Source organism: Porites lutea, chromosome 12 (assembly GCF_958299795.1).
Source record: "Porites lutea chromosome 12, jaPorLute2.1, whole genome shotgun sequence".
Taxonomy (NCBI): domain Eukaryota; kingdom Metazoa; phylum Cnidaria; class Anthozoa; order Scleractinia; family Poritidae; genus Porites; species Porites lutea.
In genome coordinates this window covers 13942872-13961185 of record NC_133212.1, presented here as the reverse complement: position 1 = coordinate 13961185, position 18314 = coordinate 13942872, and the positions used below count along the sequence as shown (strand labels likewise).

General features: G+C 37.1%; 1 protein-coding gene across 1 annotated transcript in view; it reads right to left on the bottom strand.

Moving 5' to 3' along the window:
* Positions 1–1496: 1496 nt before the first annotated feature.
* Positions 1497–18314, bottom strand: part of LOC140954084 (scavenger receptor cysteine-rich domain-containing protein DMBT1-like) — a 34327-nt gene continuing 17509 nt past the window's right edge. The window contains exons 10-22 of the mRNA XM_073403485.1: positions 18213–18275; positions 17887–18031; positions 16474–16640; positions 15491–15553; positions 14331–14487; positions 12714–12880; positions 8771–8821; positions 7965–8040; positions 7159–7204; positions 6080–6137; positions 4064–4207; positions 2540–2691; positions 1497–1706 (exon numbers count right to left, since the gene is read on the bottom strand). Of these exons, the coding sequence (XP_073259586.1) occupies positions 2549–2691; positions 4064–4207; positions 6080–6137; positions 7159–7204; positions 7965–8040; positions 8771–8821; positions 12714–12880; positions 14331–14487; positions 15491–15553; positions 16474–16640; positions 17887–18031; positions 18213–18275 (1280 nt within the window). The 3' untranslated portion in view covers positions 1497–1706; positions 2540–2548. The remainder of the gene's footprint in view (positions 1707–2539; positions 2692–4063; positions 4208–6079; positions 6138–7158; positions 7205–7964; positions 8041–8770; positions 8822–12713; positions 12881–14330; positions 14488–15490; positions 15554–16473; positions 16641–17886; positions 18032–18212; positions 18276–18314) is intronic.

The following is an 18314-nucleotide window of genomic DNA, read 5'->3' as shown; positions in this document are numbered from 1 at the left end:
GTTTTTATTACCTGAAAGGGCATCACTCTCGAGTTGCAAGAACCGGAGTTAGAGTTGTAGGAGTAATTTTTGACGGCAGGAAACGAAATTCGGTTCGAGTTAGCTTGGAATTCGAATTATCGGAGTTGGAATTACCGGGGCTCTTCTGAGAGTTTCATTGAACATTGTCCTAAAGAAACTAGGACGGGTCTCGGAAGCTCTTCCATAACGAAAGCCAGGTCAAAACGGGTCAAGTCCCGTTTCCCTAGGTATAATAGTGTGTTTATCGCGGGAAATTGTGTTAGTGTGTGTGACTTGACTTTCCCCATGTTAATTATCCATGGATACTTAAAAAAAAAGAACATTAAAAAGAAAGCGTCCATGACATTTAATGTGGTAATTAGCAAGGGTTTTTTGCTGCCCACGGTAAGATAGCCAAACACGAATCTCAAGTTGACAAATAATTTTGTTCATCATCAAGGGCTTAATTAGCGCCTTTCTTTCCAACAACACCAGGGCCCAGCTGCTCGAAGCGTGGTTAGCGTTAACCACCGTTTAATACCTTGACAACGTATTGGTTTTGATACTGCTAAACCAATGGTTAAAGCTAACCATGCTTTGAGCAACTCAGCCCTGAAGAATAACTCTTTGCGATCTGTTTTGATGGCCGGATTTCGCACTATTCGGTAAGTTACTATTTCAAAATTGTCTTCAGAGAAACATTTGAAATCGTCGGCTTACACCCAGATAATTTGAGCAAACGTTGGTGTTATTATTACTTTTTTTGCAGGGCATTCACTCGCTTGTTCATCACTTGATTTTGAAATGTCAGAAATTCAACCTGGACAATCTGGGTTATGCTTTTATGATTATGATTATGATTATGATTATGATCAATATGATCATGATTATGATTATGATTATGATCAATATGATCATGATTATGATTATTATTCTTAATAATAATTTTTATCCTGGATATCAACCGTTTCAGTTGAAACCGAAAATCCAGTTGGCTCTGAATTCCTTCAAGTGTTTCAAAGGAAAATAATTGCGTGAAAACGGAAATCAACCGTGGTAAATAAATTTACGTGTAACCGCAAGTCACCTTGGTAAAATTTACCCAAATAAAAATTTACGGCGGCAAATTAACCACGGGAAAGACCTTTTATCATGGTGTGTGTAACGGCACCTATTGTTATGCATTTATTTATGTTATGTACCATTTTTGATAGGAAAACCGCTTGCAACCTTTTTCAAATCCTTTTCGCCCCCCTCCCCCGCCCCCCCCAAAAAAACCCACTCAGATTGAGATTTTTAAAAACCCGGATTTGGATTTGATTCGAAGAATCCGCCAAGAGAGTGGATTTTATGGATTCATGATCGGTTTTTGGATTTGCTCAAAAAGGCGAAAAATCCAGCTTTGGATTCGGAAATCCTGATTTTGATTTTCCCCCAAAAAAGTGCACACTAAGTATAGAAGATTCCGAGAAGGAAGTTTTGCTGCTCACAGTCAGTTTTATGTTTGATTTCCTCGTTTATTTGACTGTAACATTACAGTGGGTGCTGCTACCCCGCTTACATCTAAAAACAGTTTAGTCACCAAAAACGTTCACTGTTTTGGTGTTCTCCTTTCGCTATTTTGGTTAACAGAATCTAATGCTTCTATTACTGATTGGTCTCAATGCCTGTTCCATTCCGGTCCATGTTGTATTCTTCATCTTTTGCTGCAGTAAAAAATAAAAATCATAAATGAGATAGAAAGAAGGTAAAATCAATAATATCGGAATGATAAGTTATAATTATAATAACCTTTATTTATCCGTCTTTTAAAAATATATACAATGGATTCACACAGGATCAAGCCTATTCACAATACTATGAAATCAAGTGATTATTCTGATAAAAAGTAAGAAAATTAAGTAAGTAAGTAAGTAAAAATAACAGATCATTAAAGGAGTCTTGCAGCCCTTGCTATAAATGAATTTGCATGTCTTTGCGTCCCTGACTTTGGTACTGCTACTGAAACTGGTTTGGATCTTAAGTTATAGCCGTGGCTTTGATTTGACTGGTTAATATCATTCACAGTTCTTTCTGATTCGCTAGAATCTTTAATTTCTAATTCTAAGTTCGCTTTTTGTAGATCTCACTTTTAATTCGCGCCATGTATGGCAATCTGGATTCCGGAATATCCAGGAAACTTTTGTTCGTGGAATCTGGAATTCAGTTCGAGGAATCGGAAATCCCGCTGATGATTGGCATCCGGAATCCAAGTTTCACTCACAAGAAATCCAGAATCCAGTAACTACAATACGTAATCCTCAGCGTGAAATCCAGGAACCAAAACCATCTTTTATTACCTTAAATGGGTCGATTCAATGAAAATCTGTAAGCAGAATCAAAACTCCGTGAACGCGAACAAAACCAATTTAGAAAGAATGGAGTAAAATGAGGAAAAAGAAAAGAAACAGTCCTCTGTTTGCTTTGGAAGGAAAAAATTAAGATTCCAATTTAATCAAGGGTACTTTACTGACTGATAACTAATAGCTGTCGTCATTACCTAATGGATCTATTGTTTGTTTCTCGCCATTTTGCCGAAGGACTTGCTGACGATATCCATTGTATTCTTCATGATTAGCTGGCGTTTCTTCATCTGTTTCTTGGCTCCTCGTTTCTCTTGCAATTTTTTCAGAGAACGCTTTTTAATTTGGCCTAAAAGTGATGAAATAAAATGAGCTATTATCAGTGTTTGTTATTGACTGTTGACAAACTTCATCAGTTCATGGCACTTTGAATTGAGTGGAGTGCAGTGAAGGTCTGAATGTAGTTAGTTGAGGGGACTGGTTAGGAAAACCGGCAAACAATATAGTTGAAAACAACGGTGCTGTAGCTTATGTTAGAAGCTCCCTGACCGTGCACAATTCTTTGTTTTTCGTTTACAGATTGTGACTGAATAAATTAATGTGATGTTTCTATAGATGGCTTTCACTGTCACGCAACAAAGAAATAAATTGGAAACCGTCCAATGGAAGAGGCCAAGAAAATGAAATGTTATAAAAGAAGACTGATATGTAAATAACAATAATATAAATAATATAATATAAAATAATATATAAAAAATTTTTCCCAGTCTTTGTGGCTCACAGTTTTTGAGTTATTTGCCGAAACGTTTCACGCACCTTTGTAGAGCTTTGTATGGAGACGCCATACTGGTGTACCGTTTTGGTGCACCAATATGGCCGCCGGAAATCAACAAAAACAGCTGGAGTTCACTTTTTCTATAAAAACCTCATTCTTTTCACTCGAGAACTAACTTACGTGCGCATAAACATATCTTCTAATAGTTGAAATGATTATACTCCTGAAAATCAGGAGGGGCCTGACTTTTTTTCAACGAGACAGCATTCCTATTTTGGTGTCACGCACTGTGAAAACTCGGTAGTTCATATTGCTATATTTTCGAAATGAAACATGCTACGGGAATGGAAACTTGTAGAAAGATTTACTTTTTGTTTATCTTCAACCTAGTGTACATAAGAATCCTCACTTTTCAATTTGATGACGTCACTGTGAAAACGATCAATTGGTCAGTAAGTTCAAAACGATAGGGATGCTATTGAACGTTGTGCACACCGAGGCCCAAAAAAGCTGACAAAGACATATAACAAAAAATCTAACGGGTTTCATAACCATTCTACTTAAATAACTATGGCTACGGATTTCATATCTGTGCTAAATCAAACGCCAACACGAGTTCCATTTGAAATCATATCAAAATTATGATCGACCAAATCGAATTCGAGACTAAGTCCGAAACAAACAATTTGAAAACGCATAATGTAATCGCCCAAAACATCGGTAAAAATGGCGAAACTGAAAAAAATAAATTCATTATTATTACCATGATTATATTATTATCCGTGATCAGAAAGGCGAAACTTAAAATCACTCTCATTATCATTATTTTCATCCGTGTTAATTTTATCATCAGCATTATTACATCATTATTTTATCACGTTATGCTTTGTTCTGTTGCTGTTGTTTTTTGCGCGCAATTTGAAAATAATTTTTCCTTATTACTTACTTTTTTTGTTTTCCATTTTGCCCAACAATTCATTGGCCTTCTTTTTCAACTGATCAACGATCTTTGTCTTCATAACGTCTCGCTTTTGCCGTCCAAAACTTTTCATTGCCGCATCGACGTTATAGATAGCTTTCCTGACCAGATCTGTCAAGGCAAAATTAAAGTAAACACACATTTAAGCGTATGGCTGATGGACAGGTATGGTAAAATCAGTGTCTAGAGCCGATATTTGGCCCAAATTTTATTTATAATCACCCTCAAATTCCTGGGTTTATGCAGTGCCGTAGCAAGGTTAGATTTATTGTGGGAGCCAATCACGAGCGCCGAAGCCGCAAGCTGCTAGGGGGGTTCGGAGGCATGCTCCCCCTAAAGTTTTTTAAATATAGGGTCTCTGAAATAGCATTTTCAGCCTTCCGAGAGTATTCATTTTCAGCAATTTTTAAGTGACTAAAATCATTGAAGTCATAAATAGATAATTTTCACGCTTTATCGAACCGAAATGAACTCATTGAACCGAAGAGCAGCGTGAAGAACGTGGCCGCTGAACGTGCCTGTCAAAATTATTGGAAGGGCTCAGTCCCCCTCCGGCCCCTCCCCATGCTACGGCACTGTTATGTTTTCCTTGTAACTGCTTGTAAAGGTACAATTTGTCGGTAATGGATTCATGATAACCGTCATGAATATAGAGATATTCCATGCCCACTTAGCCCACTACAGTTGCTGCACTGAGTCGCTGTAGTTGGTAAAGTTGGTGTAGTTGCTGTAGTTAATGTAGTAACTGTAGTTAGCGTAGTTGGTGTACTTCGTTTGGTTGGTGTAGTTACTGTAGTTACCGTTACAGTAGTTGATGTAGTTGGTGTAGTTGGTGTAGTTACTGTAGTTGGTGTAGTTGATGTAGTTGGTGTAGTTGGTGTAGTTACTGTTGTTGGTGTAGTCCGTGTAGTTGCTGTAGTTGCTGTAGTTGCTGTAGTTGTTGTAGTTGGTCTAGTTGGTGTAGTTGGTGTAGTTACTGTAGCTAATATAGTTAGTGTAGCTGTTGTAGTTGGTGTAGTTACTGTAGCTAATGTAGTTAATGTTGTTGTTGTAGTTGCTGTAGTTACTGTAGCTAATGTAGTTAGTGTAGCTGTTGTAGTTGGTGTAGTTGGTGTAGTTATTGTAGTTTGTGTAGTGGTGTAGGGAAAAAATGCAAGAACAAATTTGATTACCTCAGTAACGAAATGCCTGACATCAAAAAACTAAGACTGTTTTTGAAGGTGCAAACGGATTTAATTCGTTAAATCTCTGTCTAATAGCTCTTTCAATCATGCAAATTTAGAGTACTTAATTTAAGGTGGCTCGATACAGTTTTTCAGTGTCCCAAGTTTGAGCATAAACTACGGCGCCATAAACAAAGATTTGTAAAAAAAATGCAACCACAATTGTATGAGACAATTTGTTATTATTAGGGTTGCAATGACATCAGGGTTGTCTTAGCAACGAAATGACGCCATCACCTATTATACTTGCAGCAGTTTTTCTCGGCACTGGGAGCTGCTCTTCCAAAATCGTTCACGGGAGCTTTTTCCTCCAAAACCCGCCTCGATATTTGTGCAGTTTAAGCGGAATCTGTGAGAGCGTCATCGAGATATTTTGTGATGAAGTTTTTTTTTTTAATTTTGATGTTCGGCTGTTATCTGTAGAAAACGAAGGTCTTTTGACATGCAATTTCACGTCATAGTAGTTTCAATCTTTTTACAAACTTGTGCGAAAGATCATGGAGATAGCTCCAGCCAATGGCTAGAAAGAAGAATTTGATTAGTATCTATCGAGACGCTCCTGTTAGCAGTACATTCCTTTTGAACTTGCATTTTTGATGTTTTTTTCCATGCCTTGATAATGGCGTCATTTCGCCGAAACGTGGGAACATTATTTCGTTATTTTTTACATGTTTATGTTTCTCTAAATCATTATTGACTGTGTTTATTTTATTATTTTTTTGAAATATATGAACATTGTGTTCAACTTTCGCTACATTACCTTTGTGTTCCCGTACACTGATATTACCGGAGAGATCATTATCCACAATATATTCCATCTACAAACAAAGAACACAAGTTGAAAAAAATGACTTTGGAAAATTAGTCTTTTTTTTACTTCCTTTGTTTCTAACTGTTCGTTTGTTATACATTTACACATAAGTTCTCGGTAAAGTCTAATGAATATCACCCACGAAATATACACACTTAAAAAAAATAACGAAAACAGAAAGTAAATATCTGCTCGTCAATCCTTGGGCTTAAATTACAAGAATTCAAAAAAGAAGCTTTCGACTAAGGTGTTGTAGAAATTCTTCCAGAATTGGAAGAAAAGGCTGAGAAAATCCACTGACACCACACTCAGGTAGTTATCATCCCGGCTTAATTAGACCCCCTTTACTCGTACGTAGCCTCTGATACATTTCAGATAGGAAAAGGGCAGTTTTTGCACGCCAGAACGTTTTTTGGGGGGAGACACATTTTTCAAGCTCAGAATTGTTAATAAGTAACTTCAAGCTAGGACCAAAATACAAATTTATAATTATCTCCGTACCATATGAGTGTCTCAATTGATCGACCCTGTTTTCTTTATCATGCTACTAATCAAACCGACTAGGATGGTATTAGCTATTGGAACAAGAACGGGGTGTCTTCGTTTTCTGTACACGTTCAACTGTGACAGTGTACATTTTTTTTTTTATTAGCGATGTACGCAGTGAGCATGTCCACCTTTAGGATGTTAGAGCTTCGGGCGAAGTATTACCAAGTATACGATCTTTAGTTCATGATCAATATAATTTATCTTAGACCAAACTATCGGACTTTGCCTGGTGAGCCTGTTTATCACTAGCAAACAGGAGCTGGTAATGGGGGGAAATGAAACCAGTATTAACTACAATGTAAATCAACCGCCATATGGATTCTAATCAGGGAACTGATCCGAGCGACGTTTGCGGGGGGAGGGGTCGAGTGCTGTCGCCAATAAACCATTGCACCATCCCTGCTGCCCCAAATCAGTACAATAAATAATTTTCAGTTAAGGCTATTACGTGACACTTGTTGTTTGTATTATTCATTTACCTGGTCGAGTAAGGCTCGGAAAACATTAATGTAGTATCTGAGGCGGCTGAAATAAAATATTAGACAGGTTATGGAAAGTAATGACAGCAAGAGTTGTGTACTATAAACAAAAAAAAAACGGAAACTAAAATCGAAGGCAGTTCTGTAATTGAATACCTTAGTTTACTTAAACCAAACTACGATTTAAGTAATATATTAAGTGATGTATTCCGCGCCGACCAAAATGGTGGGCGCGGAAAGATCGAAATTGTCTCTGTCAGTTAAAGGCCTCTTTTAGCGGCAAAAAATACAGTAGGAGAGAAAAGCATTTTTCTATGTAAATAAACTTCTTTTGGGTACTTTCAGTCTGTCTAAATTAATTTAATATTGGGGTTTCTCTTTAAGGAATCCAGTGTGAATAAAGTTTTAAAAGTAAAGGAAAATGGATGACTTGTGTAGAAACACCACCTTCCCCTCCCACCACCCTTACTTAGTCTAGCTTCATTCTCCGAATCTTCTATCTTTCTCCCACAAGACACAATGAAAAGCCCTGTTTGGGCTGGTCACGTTACTCCCCAAACCTTTAAGCGAAAAGTGATTAACTCGGGGTAGGAGGAGTAAAGTTTCATATTGTCGCTGTTGTGGGTGAGAATGACGAATATCGCACTGGAGGGAATTGAAGTATAATCGGTTATCAAATTTAATTTACAGTTAAGGTTTTGCAAACAGTACCCTCAACCAATTGCAATGCAAGTTGTTTTTGACTCGATGGTAAGTGTATTCATGACATATCGTTTGAATTGTAACGAAACAGTGCTACGGCTTACCTCTGGGTGCTTGGTCCTGGTGTTCCAAAAGTTGGTCTCACTGTCAGCACTGGTATGCCCGTTGGGTAAACAGTGGCTTAATTTGATAAATACAGGCAAATATGTTCATACACAGCAATAGCGCTCTTTTATTGTTTAAAGCAGCGGTATTACACGAATTCAAAATGTCTGAAGTTGTTTAAGTTAACGGAATCTCATATCTACAGTCAGAGGAAGTCTTTCAACTCGGGTTAAGCTCACTAGTGAGGCAGGGGCATTTTACCTTTTGTTATTTATTTTATTATTATTTATTTTTTTCATTCTTACTGGGTGTGCCTTTAGCTCAATGTTGCTGTTGAACTGACAATTAAACATTCAAATAAAAACTAAAAGTATAAAAACTAAAAAAAAAAAAGTATGAATGTAAGAAGCGCCTTGGCTAATGCTAAAGAATCTGTGTTGTCTTGCTGCGTTGGTGAACATGGAACGGTAAAACTTGCAAATTCCAGAACAAGACGTTCCTTCACCAAATTGACCAGTCGCAGCTAAAGAAAAACAGCTTATTTATTTGCCTGTCTAGGTGTTTATCTACCTATCAATTTGATTATAAACTAAATATCTTTTTATTTTTATTCATTCATTCATAAGTTTTTGTCCTTACTCATTTATTAAAATGCAACTTCTGAAAACAATGATATTAATTAACCATTAAATTAATACTTGACCCTATGTTATACAAAATAATATTACAAAACGTAGTAAAGCTTTATGGATACTCTCTAACTGTATGGTGGATTGTAATGTATTGTGTCTTGCTGTTTACTTACGATAAGGTGGATAAGAAGTTGTAAATGAAGGTGGAGCTGATGTGGAGTTACCTGTGGCGGAAACATGATAATGCAAACTGACAGTTAAACAAATATCAACTTTGGGATCACATTGGAACTTAACCCTTTAAACCCTAAGATCAAAATTTGAATTCTCATTTGTTGCCCCTAGTCATTTCCTACAGAAGTGGGGGAGAAGTTGATAAAGTATCAAACAAATTCATCTTGTGTGATCATGTCTGTAGTTCTCGTGACCACTCTGTTTCACAAAGCATTGGTATCACAAGAAGAAATTTGATCGTGATCACTCTTAGGGCTTAAAGGGTTAAGTTAACCTGCACTCAAACCCACAGGTCAGATTAGACAGCCCTGTTGTACCAGCTCAAAAGGTTTCCTTCCCACTGTTGTGGACAATATAGCATAATGTAAGCTAGTTTATTTCATGTTTTTCTCAAAAGGACTTTGTAAAACAAATCATGTGCAAGGCAGACAGGAAACAAGTAAATACCGGTTAACGTAAGTGTTAGTCATGAGGGAAGTATATCATTATTTAATACCCGTATCACGAGAGTTTTATTTGTTAAAGCTTGTTTGTAGAAATTTATACGCTTTATTTTCACATGTGAGAAAAGCTTATACAGCCAATCAGACTACGGTGTACAGCTGTTTTCACATGCGGAAGTATAACCAATCAACGACCGCGTAGATGATTTTGATCCAATCAGAGTCTTTCATCTTTGGCATTCAATTGTTTTCTAGATTTGGCGGCTTTTTTGGGGCGCTTCCAAATTTTTCTTCAGAAAATAGTGGGAACGAAGGAAAAAATAACAGGTCTGTGTCGGGTGGTTGCTCCTTAGAAGAGTTTGTGCAGCATCAAGAAAACAAGAGCGCATCAAGCAAAACACAGAGCGATCGTTATTAAAAAGGTTTTAGTTTCAAGGAACGAGCGGAGAGAGTTGGAAAATATTGATGAAAGAGATCCCGACGTGTTAATCGCCATTTTTTTTCTACTTCAAGTTCGGAAGAACGACGGAGAATAATAATACAGCACACATCACTTAGGTCTGTTTTTTGTAACGTACTTACTAGATTAAACTTTTGCAAGTAAATTTTCTGTTCAGCACGATGAGGATATAGGATGTGCTGCGAGATTTGCAATTACTGTTAAATTTGCATCTGGTTCTACTCTTTGTGATTTGCTCTTAGTAATATGTGTTACATTGAGAAAACTATTTCAGAGAAAATTCTCGTGATATGTGTAATATTAATCTGAAAGTGCTTTGTACGGGGTAATAGATGATTTTCACAGTGACGTCATCAAATTGTAAAGTCAAAATAACGAGGTTTTACGAATTGGTATTTACACCAGGTTAAAGATAAACAAAAAGTAAATCTTTGTCGAAGTTTCCATTCCCGTAGCACGTTTCATTTCAAAAATACAGCAATTTGAACTTCCGAGTTTTCACAGTGCGTGACACCAAAATAGGAATGCTGTCTCTTATTCTCTTGGTTTTCAGCAGTATAACAATTTCAAGTATTAGAAGATATGTTTATCCGCACGTATGCTAGTTCTCGAGTGAAAAGAAAGAGCTTTTATAAAAAAAGTGAACTCCAGATGTTTTTATGAATTACGAGAGGCCATATTGGTGCACCAAAACGGTACACCAATATAGCGTCTCTATACAATTAGCTCTCCAAAGGTGCGTGGGATTTTTCTGCAAATAACTCAGAAACTGTGGGCCACAAAGACCTGAGACGTCGACAAATTGTTCATTAGTCTATTATAACATTTCATTTTCTTGGCCTCTTCCACTGGACGATTTCCAATTTATTTTTTTGTTCCGTGACAGTGAAAACAATCTATATTCACGAGTTGTTTTAACGAGCGAGGTACGAGCGAGAGAGGGCTTTTGACACAAACAACTCCGTGAATATAACGCCGTACAAAGCACTTTCTATGAGGTAAACTATATATACTTCGCAAAGCTTTGCCTGGTAAATTTAAGATAAGGGTAGTGAAATTCAGAACGTGGTAGTAGATGGGAACGAACTGCATGACCCTTGAGCCGTACTGCAGAATCATTAAACCATATTTCACAACCATTGTGTCGTCTTTTCTATGCCCCATTCACACCAACTAAACATGTTTAATTAAACCAGGTTTTAAAAAATGAAAAACAGACACGGAAAACTGGAACACAGCTGGGTTTCACACAGGATTTAAATAAAATTCATCATGTTTTGTAATTTGCACTAAATTTGGAGTCAACTTAAGTCAGTAAATAGACGGATCGAAACGCACCAATTACTGATTACGAGTCTTCATAGCCAATAACATCACGGCTTAACTGACAGACGACCATTAACATCGCGACGTAATTGACCAATCATATCAATAACCAGAGTATAATACCATCAACTGACGTGATACAAACCACGTTGATGACTACCGCACAGGTTGTCGAAACGTCAGTCACTGTCAAAAACAACAGTCCTATTCAGGACTACGTTCTCCCGGATGATAAAACTCAACCTACTTTTGAAATGACTCCTGGGTTCAAACCTTTCACAGTTTTAAGTCAGTAAGCAGCTTTTATAAAAGAAAAAAAATTAAAACGTGTTTAGCTAAACAGCTTTAAGTGTTTAAGCTGTGGTGTGAACGGGACTTTTGACGGGCGTACGATCTACCGTAACAATCAAACTAAGGAAACCACCAGCCCTCACATGCTCAATCTGCCACAACTTGCGCCACCAGGACGTTCATAACTTGATACACAATCGACGCGTCTAAAGCTACTGGTTCTGGCGGGATTCCCACAATAGCATTAAAGATCGCTGCACCCCACATCAGCCAGGTCGTCACTCATTTTTATCAATGAGTCTGTCAATCAAGGAATATATCCCACCTCTTGGAAACCCGCGAAAGTAACTAAAGTGTATAAGGGTGACAAGAGATCAGAGAGCGACAACTATAAACCTATGTCAGTCCTGTCTTACATCTCGAAAATCCAAGAGCTACAAGCTTAAAGAAGCAGATCTAATTCAACAGCACCAGTTTGCCTTCGTCAAAGAATCTTCTACTAGCTACAACTGCATTGATCAGAACAGTCGATTCATGGAAATTGGCTATGGACAAACGGGAAAGCGTCATATGTGCTTTCTTTTTCTTGCATTCGACGAGATTGCTCACGCTACTCTTCTGGACAAACTGCAAGCATACGGTGTACGCGCCACAGCCGTGGAGTGGATGAGGCCTATCTTTCTAATATAACTCAGTTTCTCTCGTGTTGTGGTTGTGGCTCTTCTAATAGGCGTCTCTCAAGGGGTCAATACTTTGACCGACCCTTTTTAACGTTCAAATAAATGAAATAACCAATGTCCGTTAATACAGTTACGCTGCTTTATATGCTGAAGATTCTGAAGTTCACACAAGTTCAAAGGGGAAGAACACATCTTAATTAATTCATTGCCATGATCTTTGAAAGCCAACGCTTATACTGGACGAAAAGTTATCAATACTTTTTTTCAGCATTTAAAGGCTTGATACGTTGTGGTTGAATAATCTGAAGGTTCATGTAATATGTGACTTTTCTTGCCAATTTGCCAAAATGTTTCTGACCTTCCTTCGGAGGTTTTTGTACTTCAGATACAGGTATAGGTTGTTTTGGGCGTGGCGAAATGTGAGATAGTCTAACGTATAACAAAAGGAGGCATATTTTGTCTCTTAGAATTTTCTCAATAAAAAATCACATCCGGGGATTATTGATAGCGATTTTACTTAAGCAGAACAGCAACCCCCAAAAATAAATGTCCTGTCATAGTGTCTCACTATGTACTTCACTATATACCTGTCCATAGCGTATACGCGTTTAGGTTCGAAAACCGTTAAAAATACTCTTTACTTCGGGTTAAAAGTAGGTAAACGTTAAAAAAATATACCCACTGATATATGAAAAATTTAGCAGATATCCACTAAATGCACGACTTCCGTCGGAGTGAAATGATATCAGAGCAAAGCGCCCAGTGACGTAAACATTTCGTCCAGTTTTTACTCCGCAGTACTTTCCAACGGTCTGATTGTGCTCATTAGTAATCTTTAAGTAGTCATATCTGCAAAAAAATAATCAAAACAGTCGGCGTCTTTTCGGAAAAGGCGAAAGTAGGAAAGAATGCTTGCAACGAAACATACAAACAAAGTATCTTTGTCTAATTTTGTTTTGTTTTGTTTTTTCTTTGTATACCATTCGAAAGAAAACTACAAATAGGAGCAAGTAATCTCGAATGGTGGTGGCTCCAAGCGCCTTTATTTCAAGCACTGAAAATTAAGTAAGCAGACACAATCTTTATTTGATGAGTCTTTTGAAAAGAGAGGAGATTTCGTGACCCTAATGTAATTAAAATTTTATTGATTTGTTTAGTTGTATTTGTTGATGTTGTTGTTTGTTTGTTTTGCTTGTTTTATCGTTGTTTTCTGTTCATTTTTATTTAATTGTTGTAAAGATCTATTTCTTGATATATTTCATATTTTTAATATTATCAGTTTTAAATCCAAGCCTATATACAATTAGTAAAATCCAAAGAGTGGTCTATTATCAATGCTGCATTCTGATTAACTAGGCTATATGTTATAGCCCATTAGTAGCGAAAAGCGCCGGCTTTTAGGCGGCAAAAAAGGATTAAAGTCTAGCTTTAACTAGCTAAAGTTGTTTTGTCTCGATATTTTTGACCAACTAGTTGGATTTTACTAAAACAATTATTCCTCTCGCCCTCGTGGAGTTTGAGTCAATAGCCCATTCGGCCTTCGGCCTCATTGGCTATTGACTCAGAGCCCATTCGGGCTCGAGGAATAATTGTTAAGTACACACAATTGTACACGCTAGAGCGGATAGGTTATTGTGCCGTCACGAAAAGCTATAGCGTGAACACCTTTCCGATATGTTGCTCTCCACTTCAGAGATCAGTGCGGCGCAGCTTTCTTCCGGCATAGAAATCGTGCTGAAATCACCGTTTTCATTGTTATTTGAACAGAAACCCCATCCAATGTGGTTTTCGTGCCCACGCAAAAGCCATCCGATATGATGTGAAATTAAGCGCCTAAAGCTAGGTAGCCTCAGTGCAAGTGTATTTTGGGTGGGGGAAAGCTTGTTCATGTTCGTATTGTTGTAGCCGCCATCTTTGATTTTATGACAGAGGAGGATTGGGAGAGTAGTTTCAACATGGCGCTTTCGCGAGAAAAAAAATTCGCGCGCCCGAAGAAAACGCCTGCGCTGCAGGCTAAAAGCCAGGGTAAAACGCGCAACAAGAACGAGCAACAAATTTTGTAACATTGCTGCAAAACGAGTTAAATAGGCCTCTTTGGAAAACCACCATTGAATATAAAAGGGAAAACGAAATAATTTTTTTAGTGGTAGTGTTAAATTGACGCCACCTTGCAAATGGCTGTTGAAAAGCGAAGTTGTGCGAGCCTGTACTGTCTTGCAACAAATCAGGTTGTTATCATCATAATAATATTTTCTGTTTTTTCTAATGTTGATGGTGATAATTCAAAACTAGTCTTTACCTGCAGGACCATGAATATTCCAGCTCAAAAGAGCTAAAGGAAATGTTCAGCACATAACCGAGTGGAATAAGCACCCAGTAGTTACAATCCATGTTGTTTGGGTAGTTCAGGGGATATCTAGGACTCTTGAGGACGTTGTTAACAACACCACCACACCCTGCCAAACAGGAAAAGAAAAATATTGACTGTGGACGGACGAAAAAGGAAGTTGTAAACACGCAATGATGTCATACATCATAACATACTAGCACTGCGCGTGCTCCGTAAGTGATGCTATCGCATTTCCATCGTTTTAGTGGGCGAAAACGATTCGAATAGGCTACGTGTGGAACCGTATTTTTCTTTCTCGAAAACAGGGGTGGGGGGGGGAGGGGGAGGGGAGGGAATTTGGTGTACAAAAAAGCCGGATACGTGAGGACTGGGCCTAAAGAAAGTTATACTAGAGGTTCCGTATTGAAAGCGAAGGGTTACCCCAAGTTCTTGATGCATGAGGTTTTAAAAGGCGAAATAGTTTGAATTAAACACAGACAGAGGAGAACATTAAATGCAAACAAAATGTGACATCAGCCTTAATTTCCCTTTCTTAAATTTTAAATCTAGAGTTAACACTTTTAACTACCGATTGGCTAATTCAGTTTATATGTGTATCCAGCGTTAAACGCAGTCTATAGTACTTATTGTGACTAGGTATGATTGGGGAGGCCTCGTTATCCCTTATCCGTTGCTGCATCTGTATATCGCTGACATTTTCAAGGTCAATGTATACAAGGTAGCTTGACTTTCCTTAAATCTAAGTGTGAGTGAATCAGTGTGAGTAAGGATGAATGGATGAAGGGCCGTTTAGTTGTTCTAGTTACATGAAGAGAGGAAGATCATTTTTGCTTTTGTGCAGTTAGGGCTGGACGGAAATAATTTAAAAAAAAACAATAAAACGTAAGGTCTCAAAAAGACGATCTCACTGATTAACCTGAAAATTTCGGAAACTTAACAATAATAATAATAATAATAATAATAATAATGATAATTAAGATGATGATGATGATAAGTGTAAGAAGACTGAATACTATTTGAATCCAGGATAACTGCCTCATTTATAGGGAAACGTATTATCAAGTGAATGTAAGTCCTGCATTAGTTATTTTTATGCTTATTTTCATTACCTGACGGGTTCTGGGTTGTCAGCGGTGGATAATATGTAGTTGGCGGTGGGTTTGTGGCATTTCCTTTGGGATAGACAGAAAAAAAAATGAACAGTGGAAGATGCATGCACCCTACCTGAGTGTATGTTTTTGTTTTTGTTGTTGTTGTTGTTGTTGTTGTTGTTTTTTTTTTTGTTATCGTTGTTGTGGCCAGTGGAATAGACATCCAGCTGTAAAAAAAAAAAGTGAAAAAAAAACGCCATCTGAAGAGCAAAAGACGCACTGGGAAAAAGAATACAAAGAGAATTATCACTTTTTATGATGTGAGTTAATTGTTTGTCTTCTCCCAGTGCGTCCGTAGGTCTACAGCATGGTGGTTTTGTGAAACGCCAATGCCCAGATTCAAAGAACCTACATTTGTATTTGATGGGGACGAATGTCGGATGTGTTCATAAATTGCTGAACTCTTGAGGCTATAACTTTCTTTCCCCAAAAGATATTTCTCGGAAAATTTTAACAAGAACTATTGTGTTTAATTATGATAATTTATGGCTTGATTGCTTCCATGGTTACTGGTCACGTGATTTCTATTGGCTTTTTGGAGATTGTAATATTTTTGTGTATAAATATATATACATATATATGTGTGTGTGTACATTTAAACTTATCACAAGCATGCACTCTTCCAGCCCTTCATAAAAATCATATAAATTGAACACAATTGAAGACGAAACATTTCCTTTTTGTATGACACCCGTTGTTTTTTTAGACCAGGTTTTATCTGCTCTATTTTGATATAGATGTTATTTGCACTACTTCAGACTTCTGTTACACAGTTTCTAGAGTGAAAAATGCTAAGTCATTTTTAACTATGCATAATAATGTTATATTATATTTTATTTTACTTTTAGCTTTAAATATTATACCTTTTAAGCAAACAACACAAACAAAATGCATATAAATAGTTATAAATAGCTGAAGAAAGACGTTGTAAATGCACTAACTGTAAAAAAAGAATCTCAGCAGAAACCCTCTATATCCCACACTTCCGTCAGATTGAAAAGACAACACGGCATAACGTCCAGTAACGTCAACAATTTTTCCTGACTGCCCACCAGTGTATCTTCCAAAGTTCTGATTGTTTTCGTTCTTTATCGTCAGGTAGTCATATCTAGAACAACATTTAAAGAAGAAGTTACATTGTTATTGAAATATAGTCAATTTTCCTTAAAAGTCGTATAAATCAAGCCAATCATGATGTAAAATTCAATTTGTGTATAAAAAGATGCTTAATGAGGTAATTGTTTGTAAAAAAAAAAAATTAAAAAATTAAAAAATTAAAAAAAAAATCCCAGAGAAATGAAAACTTTTGAAAAAAGTACCCATCATCTGCCATTTGCTCATTTTTTAAATTCTTTTTTTATTCCTTATTTTCCACTTCAAATAAGGACTTTAAAATGTCTGGATCACATTAACAGTTATAATAAATTTGATTGAATAATGCTAAATTAAGTGTACTATAATAATTATATTTAATCAGTGAAAAATGAGAATAAAACCCCTCATAAGAAAAATGCACATTTTTAAAAACATGGTTGTTAAAATTAGGTTACCACGGCAAGCGTAGAACGTTAATCGGGACCTTAAGCAAGGACGATGACGAAGGCAGAGAAAACGTCGCTAAAAAATGAATTTGCGTTCTTTCAAACCAAGAGACTTTAAAGGGGACAGAGAGGGCATCCCCGATATACACCCTATTCCATAGGTAATTCGTCTCGAGCTCGTCTCTGTCCCCTCTATAGTCTCTTGTTCAAACTTAATCGCATCTATTTGGACCCGCTCAATATGTCAAACGCAGGCGACTTTTCCTGGGTTTGAATTCTTAAGAATTTTATTCAGGTTCAAAAAGATGAAGGAAAATCCGTCGTCGTATATCCAAGTCCTCCATAAAACGTCAAATTAGGAGGTTTCACGTCGTAGTGCGGTAGACGTCAAAGAAATGTAGTAAAAAGCGTGACGCGTGCAGAGCTGTTGTTTTGATCATTAAAGCTATTGTTTTTTTGAAGTCGTCGTTGTGGTTGTTGTCGTAGTTGCTTAAGCTCCCTAATGTTAACGTTATGACGACTTTACAACGTTCTCATTTTAGTTTTAGGAAAATTCGCCATGACTGGCGGTCAAAGCTTAAACGGTTTTGAAGTTATTCAACTTTAACGTTTTGAGGGCCTTATAAAACCAGTACTCCCCCTAGTCTGAATAGCTTTAAGCTTGTTAGTTTCCTAAACGATTACCGATCTCCAGAATCGACTGAGGTATACCTACCTCGCTTGTAAGAAAACTATAATAACATTATAGTGTTACAGATTAAGATTTCCGATGGCAAAAAGCTGGTTATTAATTTCTGTAAAACAAGTCCTTACCCAGATTCCAGGAGAAAAGAACTGAAGTTGATTCTCATTACCATTCCGTGAGGAATTTGTACCCGATAGACGCAATTCATGTAATTTGGATATCTGCTAGGATATCTTGGACTTTTGAGGGTGTTGTTTACAACAGCGCCACACCCTGTTATTATAAACACGAATGACAGATAACGACTTGTGAGTGGATTCTATAAATCAGTTAATATTATCTCAATAAAAACGAACACTATTGTTTCTAAAAAAAAGGATGCTTAGTTTTGAAAGTCAAGTAACTTCTCTCAATGTACGACCGCATTAGTTATTTTCATGCTTATTTTCATTACCTGACGGGTTCTGGGTTGTCAGCGGTGGATAATATGTAGTGGGCGGTGGGTTTGTGGCATTTCCTATGGGATAGCAGAAAAAAAAATGATCAGGGGTTAATG